The sequence below is a fragment of the Balaenoptera physalus genome (assembly GCF_965194825.1).
Source record: "Balaenoptera physalus genome assembly, chromosome: X".
Lineage (NCBI taxonomy): Eukaryota > Metazoa > Chordata > Mammalia > Artiodactyla > Balaenopteridae > Balaenoptera > Balaenoptera physalus.
In genome coordinates this window covers 134,322,937-134,344,379 of record NC_138903.1, presented here as the reverse complement: position 1 = coordinate 134,344,379, position 21,443 = coordinate 134,322,937, and the positions used below count along the sequence as shown (strand labels likewise).

The 21,443-nt window shown below is 37.1% G+C and overlaps 1 protein-coding gene across 4 annotated transcripts in view; it reads right to left on the bottom strand.

The window, feature by feature from the left end:
* Positions 1-1,458: 1,458 nt before the first annotated feature.
* Positions 1,459-21,443, bottom strand: part of LOC309653289 (phosphatidylinositol-binding clathrin assembly protein-like) — a gene marked incomplete at its 5' end in the record, with an annotated part of 31,580 nt that continues 11,595 nt past the window's right edge. The window contains 4 exons of one of the 4 annotated variants that reach the window (XM_082447873.1): positions 1,459-13,859; positions 13,970-14,053; positions 17,118-17,194; positions 18,155-18,234. In XM_082447873.1, the coding sequence (XP_082303999.1) occupies positions 13,825-13,859; positions 13,970-14,053; positions 17,118-17,194; positions 18,155-18,234 (276 nt within the window). In that variant the 3' untranslated portion in view covers positions 1,459-13,824. Of the gene's footprint in view, positions 20,580-21,443 lie in introns of those variants that run through there. The other 3 variants (XR_014259066.1, XM_082447875.1, XM_082447874.1) reach the window with 3 other exon arrangements.

Here is a 21,443-nt window from a genome sequence, read left to right as displayed (position 1 = left end):
GTAAAAACGAGAACTGGTGATTGCAAACAATTTTTAACTAAGTAAAGAAAATTTATAAATCATGAAAACATTGACAAATAGGCAGAACAGAAATGACAGACTAAACTAAAATGAGTTAGAAAAAGGTTGGATAAAAAGCCAGAAAAAGGGCTTCCCTGGTGGCACAGTGGTTGAGAATCTGCCTGCCAATGCAGGGGACACGGGTTCAATCCCTGGTCTGGGAGGATCCCACATGCCGCGGAGCGACTAGGCCCGTGAGCCACAATTGCTGAGCCTGCGCGTCTGGAGCCTGTGCTCCGCAACAAGAGAGGCCACGATAGTGAGAGGCCCGCGCACCGCGATGAAGAGTGGCCCCCACTTGCCGCAACTAGAGAAAGCCCTCGCACAGAAACGAAGACCCAACACAGTCATAAATAAATAAATAAATAAATAAATAAAATTAAAAAAAAAAAAAAGCCAGAAAAATTCCAGAGAGTATTCTACCTGTATTAAAATTTCCTCCCATTGGAAGCCTTGAACAATAAGAACAAATTCAGCCTTATGAAAGTTCACTTATTTTTTTACATCCTTAAAGCAGAGTGGAAGCGATTCCAAACAGCAAAATGGCAAACAAAACAAAACAAAATGAAACAACAAAATCCTTGCAGAAAGGGAGGAAAACCAGCAGCAAACAGTAGCTCCTAACTCTTGGAATAAACCAATAACGTAAACTAAACTAAATTATCATTGAATCTCTATTATGTGTATATTGATTATTCCTATTTTGGATCATCTATTAATTCTGGAACAGCTTTCCCTTAACCATTCCACTTTCACAATCCCTTCTTCTCTCCATTTCTAGGGTTCCTTTCTCTATTCCTCACAAAGCCTTCGCTATATTATTTCTCAGAGGACTACTGTTTCTTTTTCCAATGCAAGAAAAGGATGTGGATGGATTACCTTCCATTTTAAATTATCCCTATCATGTTTTATTCTGTTAGTGCAAACCATGGGGAGTTTTATGTATATCTCCCACTCTTGAGATCTTAAAACTGTTTTTTTGTTGCCATTCTATACATAGGCACTTGCTGTGAAGTCACTGGATAGGCCACTGGTGTGGAACCTTGAAGAAAAGTGTCAATTACTATATAGTACATTTTCTACTACTATTTAATAAGAAACGTTATAAGATACAGAATACTTTCTGCTATATATTTAATATTGAGAATTAATATAGTGAACCATTTACAGCTGGGACAATGATCTTTCCTTGAACATGACAGATATAGGAGGTTTCAGGACTTCCAACCGAAGAGAAATATGAACTTAGCTAAGGAAGAAAGAGTTATGACTTTGTTTTTATGCTACATAAATAAAATAATAACATTAACAGACAAAATGAAAGAAAGAAAATTTTCAACCACAATCTCACTACCTCCAACAAATAAAACTTTAATTTTTCAATTTTCATTTCCAGCCTTTGGTTATGATATTTTTCACATGTGTGGGATAATGTGAAAAATGAAGATAAGTTGGCTTTCATCGCAATAGATGAACAGCAGAGTAATATATTTAGTGCTATAGGTGTAACACCAAATTATGCCTGGCTCTCAACCCTGACTTAGTCTCTTTGCCTATACACGTCAGAACTTTAATCCTTGTCTTGGTCTCTTTATTTACTACTAGGTAATATAACATGAGAGACAAGTGGCCTTTGACTTTAGACATTTGATCCCAGAGTGTTTAGTGACTGGCCAGAAGGACTTGAAAAAAGAGGCAGAAATACATCTTTAATATCAATGTTTCTGATATTTTCCAAAGTTTTCTTATATCCTAGCTCCCAATTCTGCTATTTAAAAATTCTTCATTCTTGATATATATCATTTGAGCCAAAATTGATAACTATCTCATGAATAATTTCTATTCTTGATGCTTGTGCCCTATTACCAGGCACTTACCATTAAGCCTTGATATTCAAAGTCTAATCCTTGGACCAGAATTATCAACATCAGCTGGGAGCTTGCCAGAAATGCAAAATCTCAATCTCCATTCCAGACTTGTTTCATTTTAACAACACCCCAAGGTGAGTCATATGCAGGTTAAAGCTCAAGAATAAGAAAGTGTAGCAAGGGTTTAAAAAGTTCAATCAAGAGAGAAGTATGCCCAGCATGTTCACAATTCCCCCAGCGCATCTTCATTGTTGTTAGGGGGAATGCTTATTCTCCTTGCCTTCCTATTTTCATATCCTTCTCTGAGCACTGAGGGGATTTAATTTAATGGTCTATGTTTCACATACTAGTGGGTGGGAGTACTGTGACACAAAATCACTGGCATCATTATCATTATCATCACCACCATCATCATATTTCTAACTAATATTTATTGAGCACTTACTGTGACCTAGGCAGTATTCTAAGCAGTTTACCTCATAAATCCATATGAAAAAGACAAATAACCAAACCAAAAATAGGTGAAAGCTTGAACAGACATTTCACAAAAAAAGAAAACTTAATGATTAATAAATATATCAAAAGATACTCAACCAGATTATGAATTAGACAGATACCAAAAAGAAAACATACCATGATACCATTAAACACCAGCAAGAATGGCACATTTTACATTATACTATTTATATTTTAATTTTAGGTAGGTATTCATATTTATATATTAATGGAAAATATACATTACTATTATTTTATATTAATAATAAATCATTTAAATTAATAAAATAATGTCAAGTGTTGATGACATTGATAACACTCTTATTCCACTGGTGGGCATATACACTGTTACAGCCATTTTTGAAAACAGTTTAAAATTACCCAGTAAACCTAAACTCTATGGCCAAGCAGTTACACTCCTAGGCAGATCCCCTGGAGAAACTCTTGCACACATGTACCAAGAGATAGTCAAAAGAATATACATAGCAACCTTGTTAATAATAGCAAACACCTTGAAACAACATACATGTACATGTCCAGCATAAACGATCATACAATGAAATATTATACAATGGTAAGGATGAATGAATTATACCTGCACACACTAACACAAATGAATCTTACCAACATAATACTGATTGAAAGAAGCAGGTCACAAAAGAATATGTACAGTATGATTCCATTTATAAAGTTCAAAATTGGAAAAGCCAACAACACAAAAGAGGACTGAGGTGACTATATAAAAGTGAACAGAAATAAGCAAAAAGAGAAATCTCAGTGAACAGAAGAGAACATTAAATATCTAATTATTAGTCTCAGAGTGATATAAAACAATACTGTATTTATGAAAATGGACAGGAAATTACAAAAAAAGCAGATAATGAGAATGTATTCTTAGAAATTAAAAGTATAGCTCATTAAATAAAATGTTTAACCGAAGGGTTGAATAATAGGAGTAGTTGCTTGATATGTTCACTTGCATATGTTCACTTCATGAAAATTCAATAAAATTTACCAAAGTAGAAACAAGCAAACAAACAAACAAAAACACCACACATTCTCAATGGATGGGATAAATGGCAAATTAAACAGAGATGGAGAGAATCTGTAAATTAGAATATAAATTTGGAGAAAGTACCCAGAATGAAGCACATAGAGATAAGGAGATGGGAAATGTGAGAGAGCTGTTAAGAGACAGACCTAGAAACATCAAGGTAAAAGTAGTTAGAAAAAGACAAAATTTTAAATGTAATAAAACAATTCAGATTAATTGCTTTTTTAGTTTTCTACTGAGGTGTCAGCAGGGCTGCATTCCTTCTGGAGGCTCCAGGAGAAAATCAGTTTAATTGCACTTTCCTTGACTTCTGACCCCCTCACTCTATCTTTAAAGGCAGCAACATGGCATTGCTCCGACCTTGCTTCCATCATCACGTCTTTCCCTGACTCTTTTGCCTCCATTTTCTACTTTTATGAACCCTTGTGATTATATTGGGTCCACTTGGATAATTCACACTAATCTCCCACTTTTAACGTAATCTGATTAACAACATTAGTTCCAACTAAAAACTTAATTCCCCTTTGCCATGTAACCAAACATAATCACAGGTTCCATGGATTAGGATATGGAAATCTTTGGGGGGGACATTATTCTGTCTACCATACCTATAAAGGTACAGTAAAATAATTAGACTGAAAGCTGACTTGTCAGTGGTGGTGGTAGAAGCCAGAAGAAAGTAGAGTGATATCTTTAGAATACTAAAAGAAAATAACTGTCAAACTAGAAGGGGATACCCAGACAAACAAAACTGAGTTGGCCACCAATTCAGTCTTATTAAGGGAAATGTTAAAGATGTACTTCAGGTGGTCGCCTACAGAAGGTCTAACATGTAATAAGAAATTATGAGAAAGAAAGTGGCAAATAATGTAGTTAAATCTAAACAAACACTGACTCTGTAAAACAGTGATACTTCTGATTATTTTTTGGTAATTTAAAAAACAAGATACTGACTCATGAAGAAATAGAAAATCTGAATAATAAATCTATAACTAGTAAGGAGATTGAATCACTAATCAAAAACCTCCCAACAAAGAAAAGCCTCAGACCAGATGCCTTCACTGGTGAATTCTACTGAACACTAAAAGAAGAATTAACACCAATTCTTCTCAAACTCTTCCAAAATTTGAAGAGGAGGGAACATTACCTAACTCATTCTATGAGGCCGGCATTACCCTGATACCAAAGCCAAAGACAATACAAAAAAATAAAACTATAGACCAATATTCCTTATGAATACTGAGGCAAAAATCCTCAACAAAATACTAGCAAAACAAATTCAGCAGCACATGAAAAGGATTATATACCATGAACAAGTGGGATTTATTCCTGGAATGCTAGGATAGTTCAACATATGAAAATCAGTGTATCAATAATACGCACCATAAATAGAATGAAGGGAAAAAAATAAGATAATATCAATTGATGCAGAAAAGCATTTAATAAAACTCAACACCCTTCCATGATAAAAGCACTCAATAAACTAGGAATAGAAGGGAACTTCCTCAACATAATAAAGATTATATATGAAAAGACCACAGCTAACATCATGCTCAAGGGTGAAAGCCTGAAAGCTTTCCCCCGAAGATCAGGAACATAACAAGAATGCCCACTTCCACCAATTCTATTCAAAGTATAGCTAGAGCTAAAAAAGAAATCAAAGGCATCAAATTGGAAAGGAATAAGTTAAATTATCTATTTTTGCAGATGACATGATCTTATATTTAGAAACCCTAAAGATTCCACAAAAAAACTGTTAGCACTCATGAATGAATTCAGCAAAGTTACAGGATACAATATCAACACACAAAAAAATCAATCACATTTCTATACACCAGCAATGAACAATCCAAAGAGAAATTAAGAAAACAATTCCATTTACAATAGCAACAAAAGGAATAAAATACTTGGAATAAATTTAGCCAAGGAGGCAAAAGACTTATACACTGACAACTACAAAATATTGCTGAAAATAAATTAAAGAAGAAGACCTAAGCAAGTGGAGAGATATCCCATGTCCATGGATTGGAAGACTTAGTATTGTTAATTTGACCATACTACCCAAAGTGATCTACAGATTCAATCATATCAAAATCCCAATGAATTTTTTTTTAGAAATAGAAAAACCCATCCTAAAATTCATGCAGAATCTCAAGGGACCCTAACTAGCCAAAATAATCTTGAAAAATAAGAACAAAGTTGGAAGACTCATACTTCCTGAATTCAAAAGTTATTACAAAGCTACAGTAATCAAAACAGTGTGGTACTGGCATAAGGACAGACATATAGATCAATGAAATAGAAGAGAGAGCCCAGAAAAAAACCTTCACATATATAGTCAATTGATTTTTTACAAGGGTGCCAAGATCATTCAATGGGGAAAGAACAGTCTTTTCAACAAATGATGCTGGATATTAATGATGCTGGGACAACTGGATATCCACATGCAAAAGTATGAAGTTGAACCCTTACCTCACAATATATACAAAAATTCAGTCAAAATTGATCAAAGACCTAAACTCAAGAGCTAAAACTGTAAAAATAGAAGAAAACATAGGGGAAAATCTTCATGACATTGCATTTGGTAATGAATTCTCGGATATGATACCAAAAGTATGGACAAAAAAGAAAAAATAGATATATTGGACTTCATCGAAATTTTTAAAATTTTGTGCATCAAAGGACACTATCAATGGAGTAAAAAGACAACCCAGAGAATGGGAGAAAATATTTGCTAAGCATGTATCTGATAAGGGATTAATATCCAAAACATATAAAGAGCTTGTACAACTCAACAACAAAACAAACAACCCAATTCAAAAATGGCCAAAGGTTTTGAATAGACATTTCTCCAAAGATGATATACAAATGCAAATAAGCACATGAAAAGATGCTCAACATCACTAATCATTAGAGAAATTAAAATCAAACCACAATAAGACTCTACTTCATACCCATCAGGATGGCTATTATAAATAAAAAAGAAATCCAGAAAATAATAAGTGTTGGTGAGGTTGTTGGGAAGTTGGAACCCTCATGCATTTCTGGTGGGAATATAAAGTGGTTTAGCCACTGTGGTAAACAGTATTGTGATTCCTCAAAAAACTAAATATAGAATTACCACATGACGCAGCAATTCTACCTCTAGGTATATGCCCAAAGAATTGAAAGCAGAGGAGACTCAAACAGATATTTGTACTCCAATGTTCATAGAAGCATTATTCACAATAGCCAAAAGTTGGAAACAATCCAAATGTCCATCAGTGGATGAATGGATAAACAAAACGTGGTAAATATGTATGATGGAATATCATTCAGCCTTAAAAAGGCTGAATGATATTCTGATAAATGCTACAACATGGATGAATCTTGAAGACACTATGCTAAGTGAAATAAGCTAGAAACAAAAGGACAGATCATATATGATTCCACTTGTATGAGGTACCCAGAATAGGCAAATTCATAGAGACAGAAAATAGAAAAGTGGTAACCAGGGTGGGATGAATGGAAAGTTATTTTTTAACGGGTAGCGTTTCTGTTTGAGATGATGAAAAAGCTCTGGAACTACACAATGGTGATGGATACACAACATTTTGAATGTATTTAATGTCACTGAATTGTACACTTCAAATAGTTAGAATGATAACTTTTCTGTTATGAATATTTTACCACAGTAGCATATGAAATCAGCAGGGAGTATGATCAGGGTTAAAGTCTTCTGAAGTCCTTTTGTTGTTTCAGAGGAAAATATTGATTAACTTTAGACCTTGGTAATTTAACTATGTATGTTGTAGTCTCTAGAGTATAACTTCAAAGGGAAAAGGGAAGAAATGAAAGGAGAAAAAAAAGAATTTAATCATGGCAAAAGAAGGCAAAAAGTAAGAGAGAAAAAAGAAAAATAAGAGAAAAAACAGCCTATATTAGAAACATCCAAATATATCCATAATCACATAAAAACACATTAACTAAACTCAGGTTAAAAGACAAGGATTGGATTCTACTTCCAGTTAAAACTGAGTAAGCACAGAAAATCTTCCTCTCTCACTGAACACCTAACTCTAAAACCTGGATAGGATGTACAGTCAGCTATCCAAAAACTCTGAAAAGTAAGTATCAGCAGGTAGATCAGGAAAGAACACCAGAATTCAAAGTACCAGTGAATCTGTAATTTTTCCCTTCCAGCATCATCCACACTGGATTCAAATCAGCCTGAAACCTGGAAGAGATCACTGTTGTGCAGATGAGAAAAAACTCCAGAAGTTCTCTAGTTCTGGCTTGAGTAGCTATAAAGAGAACTCCTGAAGCTCAGACAAAGTCAGAAAAAGCCCGCATTGTTTTTTTCTTTTTCTCCTTTTCCTGCAGCAGTGGCTACGGTGGCAGCAAGGGAAAACTGCAAGAGCCAAATATATGAGGGAGAGGAACTTTCTTCTCCATTAGGTGGAGCTGTGGCTTTATGAAGGGAGGGACAAAAAATGTTTTTTAATTCTCTCTGTCCTACCCCTACTTGGAAGCTTGACTTGTTTCAATCACAGAAATGTACGGGGTTTTTGGCCAGATGAAAGAGAATGGGAGCCCCAAGAAACTGGAAAATACTGGAGAGAGAGCAGAGATAGAGAGGCTCGGGGAAGCTGGTTATGAACCTCTGGGTTCATCCGCCTCCTCCCCACACCTGTACATGGGTAGATGGGATCTTAATGAGCATACCAAAGACTTTGATTACTAAGCCCCTGGAGAGACCACAGCCCAGGTCCCATGATGACCACTAAGTGGAGCACATGCAGGACAGACCCAAACAGCAGAGCAAAGACTGTAGAAACTGAGCTGATACTGGGACCACGGGCCAGAGGAGCGGGCTTGAAGTTGTAGCTTAAACTTAACCAGGTCAAGTGTCTGCTACAGCACAGATATCAACATGCTCCATAATTTAACAAGACCTAGCGTCTTTTAAATTAACGGTCAAAATGTCCAAATGGCACATGAAGAACCATGAAAATCTCAACTTCCATGGAAAAAAGCCATCAACAGACACCAATGATGAGATGACACAGATGTTGGAATTATCTGACAAAGACTTTAAAGTGCCTATCAGACAGATGCTTGAATGAGTCATCACGAACACTCTTGAAACATGAGTTAAAACAGAAAGCATCAGCCAAGAAATAGAAGATACAGAGAAAAGCCAAACAGAAACTTCAGAACTGAAAAATGTAATAACTGGAATAAAAACACCCAACGGGATGACTCAATATCAGAAGGGAGATGACAAAGGAAAGAGTCAGTGAACCTTAAGGTAGACTAAGACATCCCTCCAAACCCTTTCTAGGTTCTTAGTCATCTGCGTCTGCAAATCGACTGCAGCAGCAGAGCTGCATGTTTCCTCAGTACATTTCAAAAATATTTCTTCCCAAATCCTACCAAAATTCTCATTCCTAAATGCACCTCTGCTGCACATCAGGAAAACAAAGTCACTATGTACTCAAGAGTTAATGTGCAGTTTGTTATATCATTGGACCAATGAAGTTTTAAAGCAAAATCATACAAAAAATAGCAGAGGTGCACATCGTTTAAGTCCTTGGGGCCAGATGTGCTTTGGAATTCAGAATGATTTGTATTTTAGAAAGCTAATTTAGAATTTACACATAGAAGATACTAGTAACACCCCAGGGGGACTGAAAGAGCACCCTGTAATGAAACACACTAATATTTCTGCAGCAAAATGCAAATGCAACATTCGTGTATGAACAGTTACACTTAGTAGGATAAATAATGACCATAGCCTCATTATAGTTCAAGTAAAGTTCTGCGGCCAAAAGAGTTTGTTGCAAACTTAACAAAAAAACTTGCTTTCCAGAGCTTTTTGAATTTTATATTTGCAGATAATTTATTGGGGACCCATATTTCAACTTTCAACCTGTCAGCAACTCCTATCAACTCTATCTGCAGATCTATCGAAACTCTTGCTTTAGATCTACTGCCAACGTTCTAGCATTCTAGACCAGAGCAGTCTAGATCTCTTGCCTGGATGACTTGAAGAGACTTCTAATTGACCTCCCCAATTTGTGTCTTATTTCCTTACTAACAATCTTCCACACTCCTCCCGGACTAATCTTTCAAAAATGTAAAAGTAATCGTGTTATAGCTTTGGCTCCCCGCTGCTTATAAGACAAAGCCGAAACTCCTATACAAGTTCCTACAAGATCTGATCTCTCTTTAAGCTCGAGATTTATCTCTTGTTGCACCCATCATACATTACACGATAGCCATGTTAAACTACTTCGAGTTCCCTGAATAACCCACCAAGTTTCCATTTGCCAACCAGTTCCTGTCAGTTCACCTCATCTCCTTTTACCTCATGTTCAGCTTCTTTATAAAAGTAACCAACACACCCTCTAAAGTATTCATTCCACTTGGAATATTCAATTCCTCTATTTGATGACATGTCTGTCTACCGTTGATCTGTCAGCCCAGTGCCTAAATACCTAATAGGTGTTCAATAAATGTGGAGCAAAATGGTGGAACTCTATAGTTCTCTCCCCACCACAGGATCGACCCTTCCAAAAATAGAGGAACAGTTAGTTAGCTTAACATGTTTACAACAAATGTTAGCACAATACATTAAAAGTGATTAAAAAGAGAACATTTCTTGGTCTACCTACTTCTCTAATACAAATGTATATGTTATATGTATATATCAAAAAGGAAAAAACGTAATAATACATCACAAATGTTACCATGTGGGAAACCGGAGGAATAGAAATTGGGTTCCAGATGGTTGACATGCAGGTGCAGCTATTCAACTGCCAGTTCATTCCACCAGTCATTTCCATCTCTGAGGATTGACACCCCTTCACGTTCGATCTAAAATGAGATTTATAAATCAGCCCATTTGGGGAAATGACAAATCTACCATTTAAACATCTCGTCAGGATATAGCCTTTGAGACAATGTTTATGGCCATCAATAGGTAAAATATAATAGGAAGGAATCACAAGAAAAGATTAAAAAAAAGACCACTGGCTATTTTCTATATTAAGTTAAGGTATCATTACAAAACTAAATATTTCAGCTTACTTTTTATAAATAATGCCGAATTTAAATCTCCCACTAACAAAGTTTGAGAGTTCATAGAAGGAATTCAATAGTACCAGTTGCCCATTTAAAAAAGTGACTTGAACGAATACATTTAATTCTAAACTATTTTAATAGTTTATATAGAAGGAAAAAAACCTAGTATTCCCCATGGTGGTGGGTCAAAAGGGCACTAGAGTAAGAAGCAGAAGTATTGCATTCTGAGCTTCACCAGGCTATTAACTAGCTGTGTAACCTTGACTAAATAACTTAACCTCTTTCCTCATTTGTAAAATTGGGATAAACTATGCTTCATAGAATTAGAGCTATTAAGAGAATAAATAATACAAGATGTGTAATATTTTGTATAAATAAGAGAATAAATAGAAACAAAAGGAAACAAACTCTCATTGAACATTTATTCTTACTAGGCTCTGTGTTAGGTGTTTTCACAATCTTAAATATCATTTAACTTTCATAACAACTATGTGAAGTAGGTATTATAAATTCTCATTTTATGGATGAGGAAACAGACTCAGAGAAGGGAAATATCTTGCTCAAGGTCTTACAGTTAATTAATGGCAGGACTAGGAGTCTATATTCTATGCCAGTGGTTAAGATTATTATCCCTGTTTTCTACATCTATTTCAACTCCTCTACCAAATTATGTAATAATCTATTCCACATACACTTTAGTTTTAATTCTAAGAAATGGTTCTTGTATCTAAAAGCTCATATTTATTCTGTATTCATTTGACTTATTGAAATTTAGTTTTTATCCACGTGATGCAGAGCTTAAAAAGTCAACCAGTGCTAAAAGATCTAAAACCAAAAATACCAGTCACCGCTTCCCCTTCGCAAAAGTAGCCACACTTTTCCTTATGGTATTTAATTCCATAATCCTAAAGAATCTCTGTATCTCAGTTGTCACATATGTGAAATGTGGATTCACTGTATTCATTCAACAAATATCCATTCAATATCTACTAGATGCCAGGCACCATCCTTGGTGCTTGGAATATATAAAACAGATGAAACTATTTGCTTTCATGGAGCTTGTGATCTAGTGGAAATAATAACTTTCTCAAGTAGAAAGATTGAGTTATTATGTGTAAAGTACTTAGAATGAACAGTATCTGTCTCAGAGTAAACAATAAATGTTAGCACCAAATAATACGTCATTTTGATTTTTTCCAGGAGACATCTCCCCTGGAGCTCTACATCCTTCGGTTCCATTCTAAACTGGCTGCTGTACAAGTAAATATAACTTCCATTGTTTTTATATTGTAAATTCCCTCCACCTCTCACTTAAGTAGGGTACTCTGTTTCCCTGAATCCCATGTGTTCCTCTTTCTTAGTTTACTTCTCTGTTTTGTTGGAGCACACCCTGTAGGATCTTCCTAAGCAAAGGTGCATGGTAGGTAGTTTTTTTTAAGATTTTGGGTGTCTGGAAACGGCTATCCCTTGTATTTCCTCGAGAGCTTGTCTCAGTACAGAACTCCATCCATGTAGTAGCTCAGGCCAAAAACCTAAGCACCATCCCTTGGTCCCGCTTTTCTCCTCACCTCTGACAGCAACTGCTATCACCTCTACCCCAGAACATGTGCCAGGTGCATCCACTTTCCATTATACCTAACCTCTACTACTACCATGCCAGACAGGGTGTTTCATATGGCACACTCAAAAAGAAAAGGGGCACTCTGTACAGGTAGTGGAATTTTTTAATATATTCCTGGATTTTATTCGTGAATATTTTATTTAGAATTCTGACATCTATAATGAATATGTGAGCTTAGTCAGCACTTTCTTCTATCTTTACTGGGCTTTCATATTAAGGTCATGTCACTTCATACACTGAATTGGAGCTCTTCCCTTTTTTCTATAGCCTGGAACTGAAATTTCCTATTCTTTAAGGATAGATAAAGCTCTACTCTATGTGGCAATTGGTCTATGCATGTTTCTGTTTCTTCTTGGATGAATTTTGTCATTATATTTTGCTTGGAAATCATCAATTTCCTTTAGATTTTCAAATATGTTGTTACCAAACAGTTGCACAAAGTATTCACTTATAGTTACCTTAATCTCTCCTACGTCTGTGGTTACATCAGCTCTCTTATTCCTCATGTTGTACACTTTTACACTCTCTTTTTGGTTGAATCAGAGGACCTCATTTTATTGGACTTTAAAGAAATAAGTTTCAGATTTACTTTTCGTTGCAATTTTATTAATTTAAGCTTTTATCTTTATAAATTTTATCTTCCTAATATATTTTTATTATCTATCTTCTTAAGAGAAAACTAAATTCTTGTTAATTTGTCTTTTTTAACAGTGATGAAATCTTTTTCTGTTCAGCTTTCATGGTGCCCCATTAGCTTTGGTATGAAGTTCTCTTTTTCATTACCTTTAGATAGTTAACTTTCCTTTTGATTTCCTCTTTGGCAAAAGGATTATATTTTTGAATTTGTAAGTAGTTAAGATTTTCATGGTCAACTTTTCATTAAGTAGTTATAATTTTATTGGATGAGAGAATGTAGTCCATAAAATTGTTTAGGAGTTTTTAAAGGTTTTCTTTGTGATTGCTTTGAAGAAAATGAACATTCTGTGTGTGTGTGTACACTTAGGTTTATTATTTATTTATTATGTATTATTTAAATTCCTCTGTGTCCTTTCTTGTTTTGTCTACTAAATTTGTCCAACGATGAAAGAGGTGGTTCGAAACTGCCCATTTTAACTATACTTTTCTCAAGTTCTCCATGCATAATAGTTTTTGCTTTATGTATTCACCTTTGTGCATAAACTGTTAAGACTGTTGTATCTCCCTAAATAGTGTCTTGTTCTGTTCACTGCTTTTAACCTTACATTCTACATTATTTGTTGTTAATATCACTTCGTCCTTCCTTTGGTTTCCATTTGCCTGGTTTTTTGTTTGTTTGTTTTGGGGTTTTTTTTTTGGCTGAAAATGTAGGGAAGCACTCACTGAAGTAACATTGATTACCTTACGATGCTGAGGCACTCCAACTGGTAGTTTCATTGTCTTTGTTTAATAAAATAAAAAATTATTACTCATTTAATACAGTTTATATCATAAAGTAAGAAAAGAACCAAGAATACAAAGAACTATGAGGAATGCCAACATTTAAGATGTGCTTAGAAAACCATCCTTCCGATGAACCATGAAGGGTTAAATCTACGTTAAAAATAACTCTTTTCAGGTATGAGTCTCATCCGTCCTTCCTCTAACATGTATTTATTGGCTGTCTTTTTTAAATAATAAAAAACTTACCTGTTGACTGGGTTTTCTCCAAAGTTAAGATCTGTTTTGTAAAACAAACACAAATTTTACGTTATTTTTATATAAATACTTTTTTTAAAAATGCATTTAAAAATATATATCTCAAATATTAAATTAAAAATAGATGCTTACTTCTTACAGGGCTAACCAGTGAGCCATCCAGGTTGTTTGCTACAACTCTTCCACTTTGCTGTCTGGCTGCAATACATTTGTGGACTTGTGAAGGCAATGTCAGTTGTAATATATCACATAGAGAAAACAATCTGAAAATAAGCAACAGAATCAGATGAAACCCTAAACCAAATTTCTATCAATACAGTAATTATATATATATGTACCTTCCCATTACAAAGCAACAGGACTTCAATTTATTAGGTTAATTGGTATAAATAAGGTCGTTTAAAATGATTAATTAAATAAATTTTAATTGAGCACTTGTGTGCTAGACACTGTACTAGGTGCTAAAGATACAGTTGTGAATAAAGAAGATAAAAATCTCTGCCTTCATTTAGCTTATGTTCTATTGGAGACAGAAGATAAGCAAGACAAAGTACATAATATGTTAGATCGTGGTAAGTGCTAAGGAAAACATATCAGGGAAAGGATTATGATATGCTGGTGGGAGAGTGGGCACTTAAATGCTAGACAGGAAAGGCTCACTGAGAAGGGGACTTTTAAGTAAAGAGCTGAAGCATGTAAAAGAGTGAACTGGGCGGATCCAGCAGAAGGAACAGCATGCACAAAGGTCCTGAGCAAAGAGCGTGCTTGGTGTGTTTGAAGAACAGGGAGGAGGCCATGGAGGGGTTCGTAAGGAATTGTAAAGACCTTGGTCCGCCCAACTGTTTTACTCTTCCAGCTCCAGCCTTTTCTCTAGTACTCTCCTCTCCTGGCACCCATCCTCTAGCTCAGTCCTCTGTCCCACCTACCTTCCTCATTCCTTCACATTGGTCCTAGTCACATTCTTCTTAGAAAAAATGAACTGCTATTTGCCATTAACTGAGGTGGGGAAAACCATGGATAAAGCAGGTCTGGGGTCAAGTATCAAAAGCTTAGTTTTGGACACATTGAGTTTTGGAATCCTACTAGACATTCAAGTGCTACCACGGAATAGACACTTGGATATACAACCCTGGAGTTCAGGAGGTATGGCTGGAGCTGGAGATAATAATTTGGGAGTTCTTATCATGTAAATGGTATTTAAGGCCATGAGCTTGGATGAGGTCATCTAGGAAATGCGTGCATATAGATAAAGAAGAGAAATGAGGACGAATCAGTGGAAAACAGTCTAAAAAGTAGCCAAGAGTTAGATAAGAAGAAAAGGAGTGATGAACCATGTCCAGTAAGATGAAGACTGATGAAATTATCATTGGATTTGCAACCTAGAGGTCACTGGTGACTTTGACTAGAGCAGATAGGGGAAATGTTAGCACACCTTTCTTAGAAACTGTAAGAACAACCATAGAAAATAATCAATGAAGATATAGAGGATTTGAGCAACAGAATTAAAAACCTCAACAGGATACAGTTTTCAATGGCACATGAAACTTCTACCAAAAAGAAAAAGGTTATATGCTAGGCCATGAAGCAAGTATCAACAAATTCCAAAGGACTGAAATACAGAGGTTCTCTGACACAGTGCAAGTAAGCACTATGTCAACAACAAAATTCAATAACAAAAGAAAAAGATAATTAGAAGGCCCCCATATACATGAAATTTTAAAAATACACTTCTAAGAAATACATGGGTCAGGTCCTGTTCTAAGCACTCTACATTTCTATTGACTCATTTATCCTGACAGCAACCTTCTGAGGATAAGGAGGCTGAGGCACAGAGAGGTTAAGTGATCTACCCAAAGTCACACAGTCCATGAATGGTAGAGTGAAAATTAAAGTCAAGTACTCTGGTTCCATGGCCAGTATTTTTAAATCACAGTGACTGAAGAGAAAAAGTGGTTTCAGCTGGCCACAGGCTTTTTCAACACAACTGGCTCAAGCAATGACTGTTAGGCAGCCTAGGCTAAGTCCTCAGGACAGCATGTGCAGACATCACCAGAAGCCAGTTTTGGGCTGTTGGGAACCAGGCCCAGAGGCCTTTATAACACCATAATAGTACTTCCCCTCCTCCCCCTCTACCCTACTTGGGATTCACATTCACATCAGACTGAATCCACAGCTTGTCAACCACTACGTTTAACCTTATAATGATTCCCAAACCATAGGGCCTCAGAAAAACAGTCCTTCTTTTGGAAATGAAGCAAATGTACAGTTTTTGCTATACATACGGTTTTACTCAAAGGACTTATGTTCATTATGGTTTTGGTCAAACTCACCCGTTGAAAATGCAGAAAGTGTGTCCATTGAGAAAATATGCACAGAAGAAAAAAACAGTTAAAATAGATACAGTTTAAATCTTCAAGTTGAATTAAGAGCAAACAAATTCTAAGACATATAAACCCTATGATAGTATAGCTCATTATTACAGGGATTTTCGTCTAGCATAGAGGGTCAAGTAACATCACCGAATCAAACTCAACCATTAAAAAACAGAATATGGCTGATTTTGAGCAGTTGCACGCCAGGAAATGTATAACAGCCAGCTCTCCAGGAAAAGGCCTGTTTTATAGTGTTTGTCCATTTTTGTGGTATACATACTTCCATCATAGCCAATTTCAAGTTGCCAATGTGTCATCAACCAGCTTTCAAATTTCCTGACTATGAGGCAAACTAACCTTAGGAGCTTACCAAGGACTTACCTGGTAAGCATGACAAGGTCTGTACACAGACATCACTCCGGATTTATGTATGTCTTATTTTTTTTGGTAAAATTTATCTTTTAAGTAGTAATTATTTGCACATTTTATTCATTTCTCAGATATCCTTCCAGAAGTATTCTTTAAGAAATGAAATAAACATATATATTCTTTCTTTCTGTTTTGGAAAAGAAAAAGTGGTAGCATACTATGCACTGTTTCCCACCTTGCTCATTTTCTATCTAACAATACACGTTGGAGACCATTCCATTCCAGTACATTAAAACAAGACCCTTATGAAGAGTCATTTTGTTATTACAATGTTGTAATGGATATCCTTGTTCATATGTCATTTCACAACTATGAATATATATACGGGATAAATTCCTAGAAATGAAGTTGCTGGGTCAAAGACTGCTTTAGGAAGAGGCAGCAGACATAGTAGGTGGTTAGGAAATGTAAGAATTAAAGGTTCTAATCCTGCCCTCAATTATCACTGACATCATAATCATACAATAGCGTTATATTACCTTCAAGCCAAGCTCTGCTTGCTGAAGCTTTCACAACTGGATAATTTGGGATGGAGGGAATCAATGCACGCTGCACACTGAAGAGATCACAAGAAAGATGAATAGAGTCACATATATCCTACCCAGCTGAGCCTGCATTTCTTTCATTCACTCATCTATCCATCCATGTATCAACCTATCCATCCAACTATACACTAACTATACATCCATCTATGATAAAGAGATAATTAAGAAATAGTCAACAGGGCTTCCCTGGTGGCACAGTGGTTAAGAATCCGCCTGCCAATGCAGAGGACACGGGTTCGAGCCCTGGTCCGGGAAGATCCCACATGCCGCAGAGCAACTAAGCCCGTGAGCCACAACTACTGAAGCCCATGTGCCACAACTACTGAGCCCACGTGCCACAACTACTGAAGCCCACGTGCCTAGAGCCCACGTAGCCCAACAAGAGAAGCCACCACAATGAGAAGCCCGTGCACCGCAACGAAGACCCAACGCAGCCAAAAATAAAATTTTTGAAATTTTCACAATACTGAAAAGTACAAACAGAAAACTGAAATCAACCATAATTTTTCCAGTCAGAAATAGCTAACGTGAACATTTTTGAAGTGATATACCTCAAAGTTTATATTATTCAATTTGTGTTTGTGTGCACATATAGAGGAGCACGTGTATGTGGGTTTGTGTATATGCATGCGTACACACACATTCATCTTGAATGTTACTATGCACAACAGTTATTCTCACTAGGGGAGTCCCCAAGGGAAGAAATCAAATTCTTCAAAGAGGGGTTATTCAAGTGCCAACTTCTGACTTTGAGAATCACTCAGTATAACAAAAGATGTTCCTTTGTGAAGCGTATGGAATCCCACAAAAGACTGAAATACTCTATCCCATATTATCATTTAAAATGGCTGTATAGCATTTCACCATATTCAAAGCCTGTAATTTATTTAGTCACTGTGATGTTGCTAAAATGAGAGAAATTATTTAGATGAAAACAAAATTAACCTATATTAAGACATTTATCAACTTACCTATAAGGAGGTAAAATGTCATTTTTCTCTTCCAAAGAAGCTAAATGCTGTTTTAGTGCTTCAAGTAAATTGCAGGGTACCTAAAAATAAAGTTATTAGGAAAAATGTTGTTTTTTGATAGATAGTTCTTAGCAAATTCATACTCTCCTATATCATAAAAAGATTTTGAATAAAATTAAGATACCTGTATAGCAAATGATTAAAGCTAAATAATTGCTAGAAGTAAATTCATTATTAAAAGTAGCAAGATGCTACTTTTAATGCTACAAGATGAATTTACTTCTAGCAATTATTTAGCTTTAATCATTTGCTATACAGGTATCTTAATTTTATTCAAAATCTTTTTATGATATAGGAGAGTATGAATTTGCTAAGAACTATCTTGGTATCAAATCACATTACTATATAGCCTCAAACTATACTTTTACATACATTTTTTAAAAAACAATAAAAAAGCATCTTAAAATGATCAATGGGCTGCTAAAATATGTATTTCCTTTGGAGGAGACATTGGGCTTGAAATTATTCATTACTTATGGTTCCTTCATGAGTCACTAGATTACTGAATGAATTTAAGTAAAACATTAAGCCTACTGGGGAAGAAGGAGAGAGAATCTCACTCACCATCTCTGGTCTCTCCTGAAATGTCACCTCCTCAACTGGGATTTCCTTGGCCATCCTAGATAAAACAGTACCTACCAACAGTCTGTTTACCCTCACTAAGTTTTCTTTTTCTTCATGGCAATTATCTTCCCTGAGATTATAGGTTTCTTTCCGTGTATGTTTATTATCCATCTCCTTGCAATAAAATATAAAACTCCATGAAGACAGAGATTTGGTCTGTTTTGTTCACTGTAGACTGGAGCTTCCCAGGTCATGAAGCCTGCAACTAGGTTGTTTTTGCTTGTGGCTCCAGTCTACAGGTCTGGCGGAGGAGAGGTATCAAATAATCAAACAAATAAATGTAAAATGAAAGTTGTGAAAAGTACTGTGAAAGAGAGGTGCATGATAGGTAGTGTTTAAGTAAGTGAATCTGACCAAGTCAGGGATGTCAGAGAAGCAAGCACTCCTGAACAAAGTAACAACTGAGCTGAGAGCTGAAGGATATCCAGGAGAAAAGTAGGATACTAGGAGAGGAATGAGCATGGCAGGAGGGCATATGGCACAGACCACGAATAAAGGTGAACCATGTTGCCAAGGGGAGCGTGGAGGAGATGAAGCTGGGAGGGATTCGACGATGCAAGACCTTAAAATCAACGCAATGTTGTGGAGTTTGGACTTTAACTTGAGAATACCGGATGACTTCGAAGTGAGGAGTGATCTGTATTTTGGAAGTTCTCAGATCAGCATTCTGGTTGCATTGCGTAAAAGAAACAGCAGGGGGCAGAGATATGGGGAAGCGAAAGGATCCGAGTTGAAGCTAGGATGATGGTGTGGTGGCAAAGACGGACATAGATGCTGCTGAGCTAGCAGCTGGAGAAGGGTTTAATGAAGGAACTGTTCACAGAGGTGTGGGCAGGGCTGAGGGACCATTCTGAGAGGAAAAGGGAGTGCTATGAATGACAATAATGGCACAAGAGGAATACACACTCAGAGGAGCCTGGATACCACTCAGTGCGGCCGGGCTGCCGGGCTGAGGCATCCAAGCAGAACTCTGCTCAGAGGGATTTCCTGCTGGACCAAATATGAGGACCAGGAGAAGATCCCCCTAGGGACGCCTCTTAACCATGTGGGCACCCTGAACACAGAGGAATTGGAGAATCTGTTCCTTGCCAGAGCTCACAGGCCCCTCAGCAGCAGGGACACCAGGAAGTCTGGAGTCCAGAGTGAGCTTCAAAGGTTCAAACATACTAGACGGCAAAGAGGGGCGGAGGGAGCCCAAAATGACCAGGCGACTCCCAGCATCACCAGGGCAAACACAGAGCATTTCTAGTTCATTCATTCAGTCACTCAATAAATATACAACAAAATAATAAATAAATAGAAGTTGTCACGACTTGCACAACGTTGGTTGGCAACATTCTTTTTCATCCGATTTGCTTTCAGATAATTCACCGACAGCTATAAATTTGTGGCAAAGCTGTCACCCGTGATTAGCAGAACCCTGCTCAGAACGACCGAAAACTTACAAGACCCCAAAACGGAGCTTCCCAGCGAAAGGGCAGGCATGAGGCTGTCAGAGCGCTTGCGTGAGGCACACGGTGGCCCTCCGCCCACCAAAACCGCGGCTATGCTAAGGCGAAGCTGGTACCCAGCAGGGCGGAACCATCTGCTAGGTCCCCGAGTTTGTGCCCCTGGAGCTCTGATGAGGGGTGCGGCCCAGAGACGTAGGTTTGAACGGCTCTGGGGAAAAATAAAAGTGCATCGAATGGCAGACAGAGCAGACGCTGCTAGCGAGTTTCCGGGAGTCGCACTCAACACGAACGGCAGGCGACGGTGGAAAGAAGAGGCATGGACACAGGCAGATGCACCAGACAGCCACTCGCAGAGGGAGGCTCTGTGAGCCCTAGACAGTGTCGAAATCAAGGAGGAAGGGTCAGCCGAGGAAATGAGGGAGACGCCCCTTCAGAAGACACAAGGGTTTGGCAGAGCCTGAAAATGGTGAGCCTGCACCTAACAGTTTAGCAGCTCTTGCTTCACATAAAGACTGTTGCAAGCACGAGAGAAACTGGCCGACCAACAGTCAGATGTCCCCTAGAGCTCTGGCCACAGGTGCTGAGCACTGAAGGAGGCCAAGGCCAAGATGCCAAGCCCAGGTCAACTGATGCTCCTCTGGGCCCCCATGACAGCCAAGCTGTGGTTCTCAGCACAGGAACCCTTCCCAGCTTCACCACCTCAAGGAAGTGAGGTCTCTTTTGCAGGAACTCAGGGGCTAGGAGTGTACCTCATTCATTATAGTTCCTTCTTCCTGGTAGGGGTCAGGCCTGTGTCTGTGAATGAATGTTGATTTAAATCCACCAATTATGGTGACTTTGGGCAATGAAATTCCATCTTCTCCCCTACTAACCCAGATATTCTCATTGTCTCTCCGTCGTCTGGTTATCTGAATTCTCATTCAGGAATTTGTGCGTTATTTCATCCAACAATGGTTCCTGTTGTGGACCATTCTGTGGGGTTCAATGTCTGTGCACAAAATAGGTCCCTTTCGTACCTATCTGTACATGAAGGAATGCTTGTGAGGACACATTTCTTTCCTTGAAAGATTTTTTTTTTTACATCTTTATTGGAGTATAATTGCTTTACAATGGTGTGTTAGTTTCTGCTTTATAACAAAGTGAATCAGTTATAC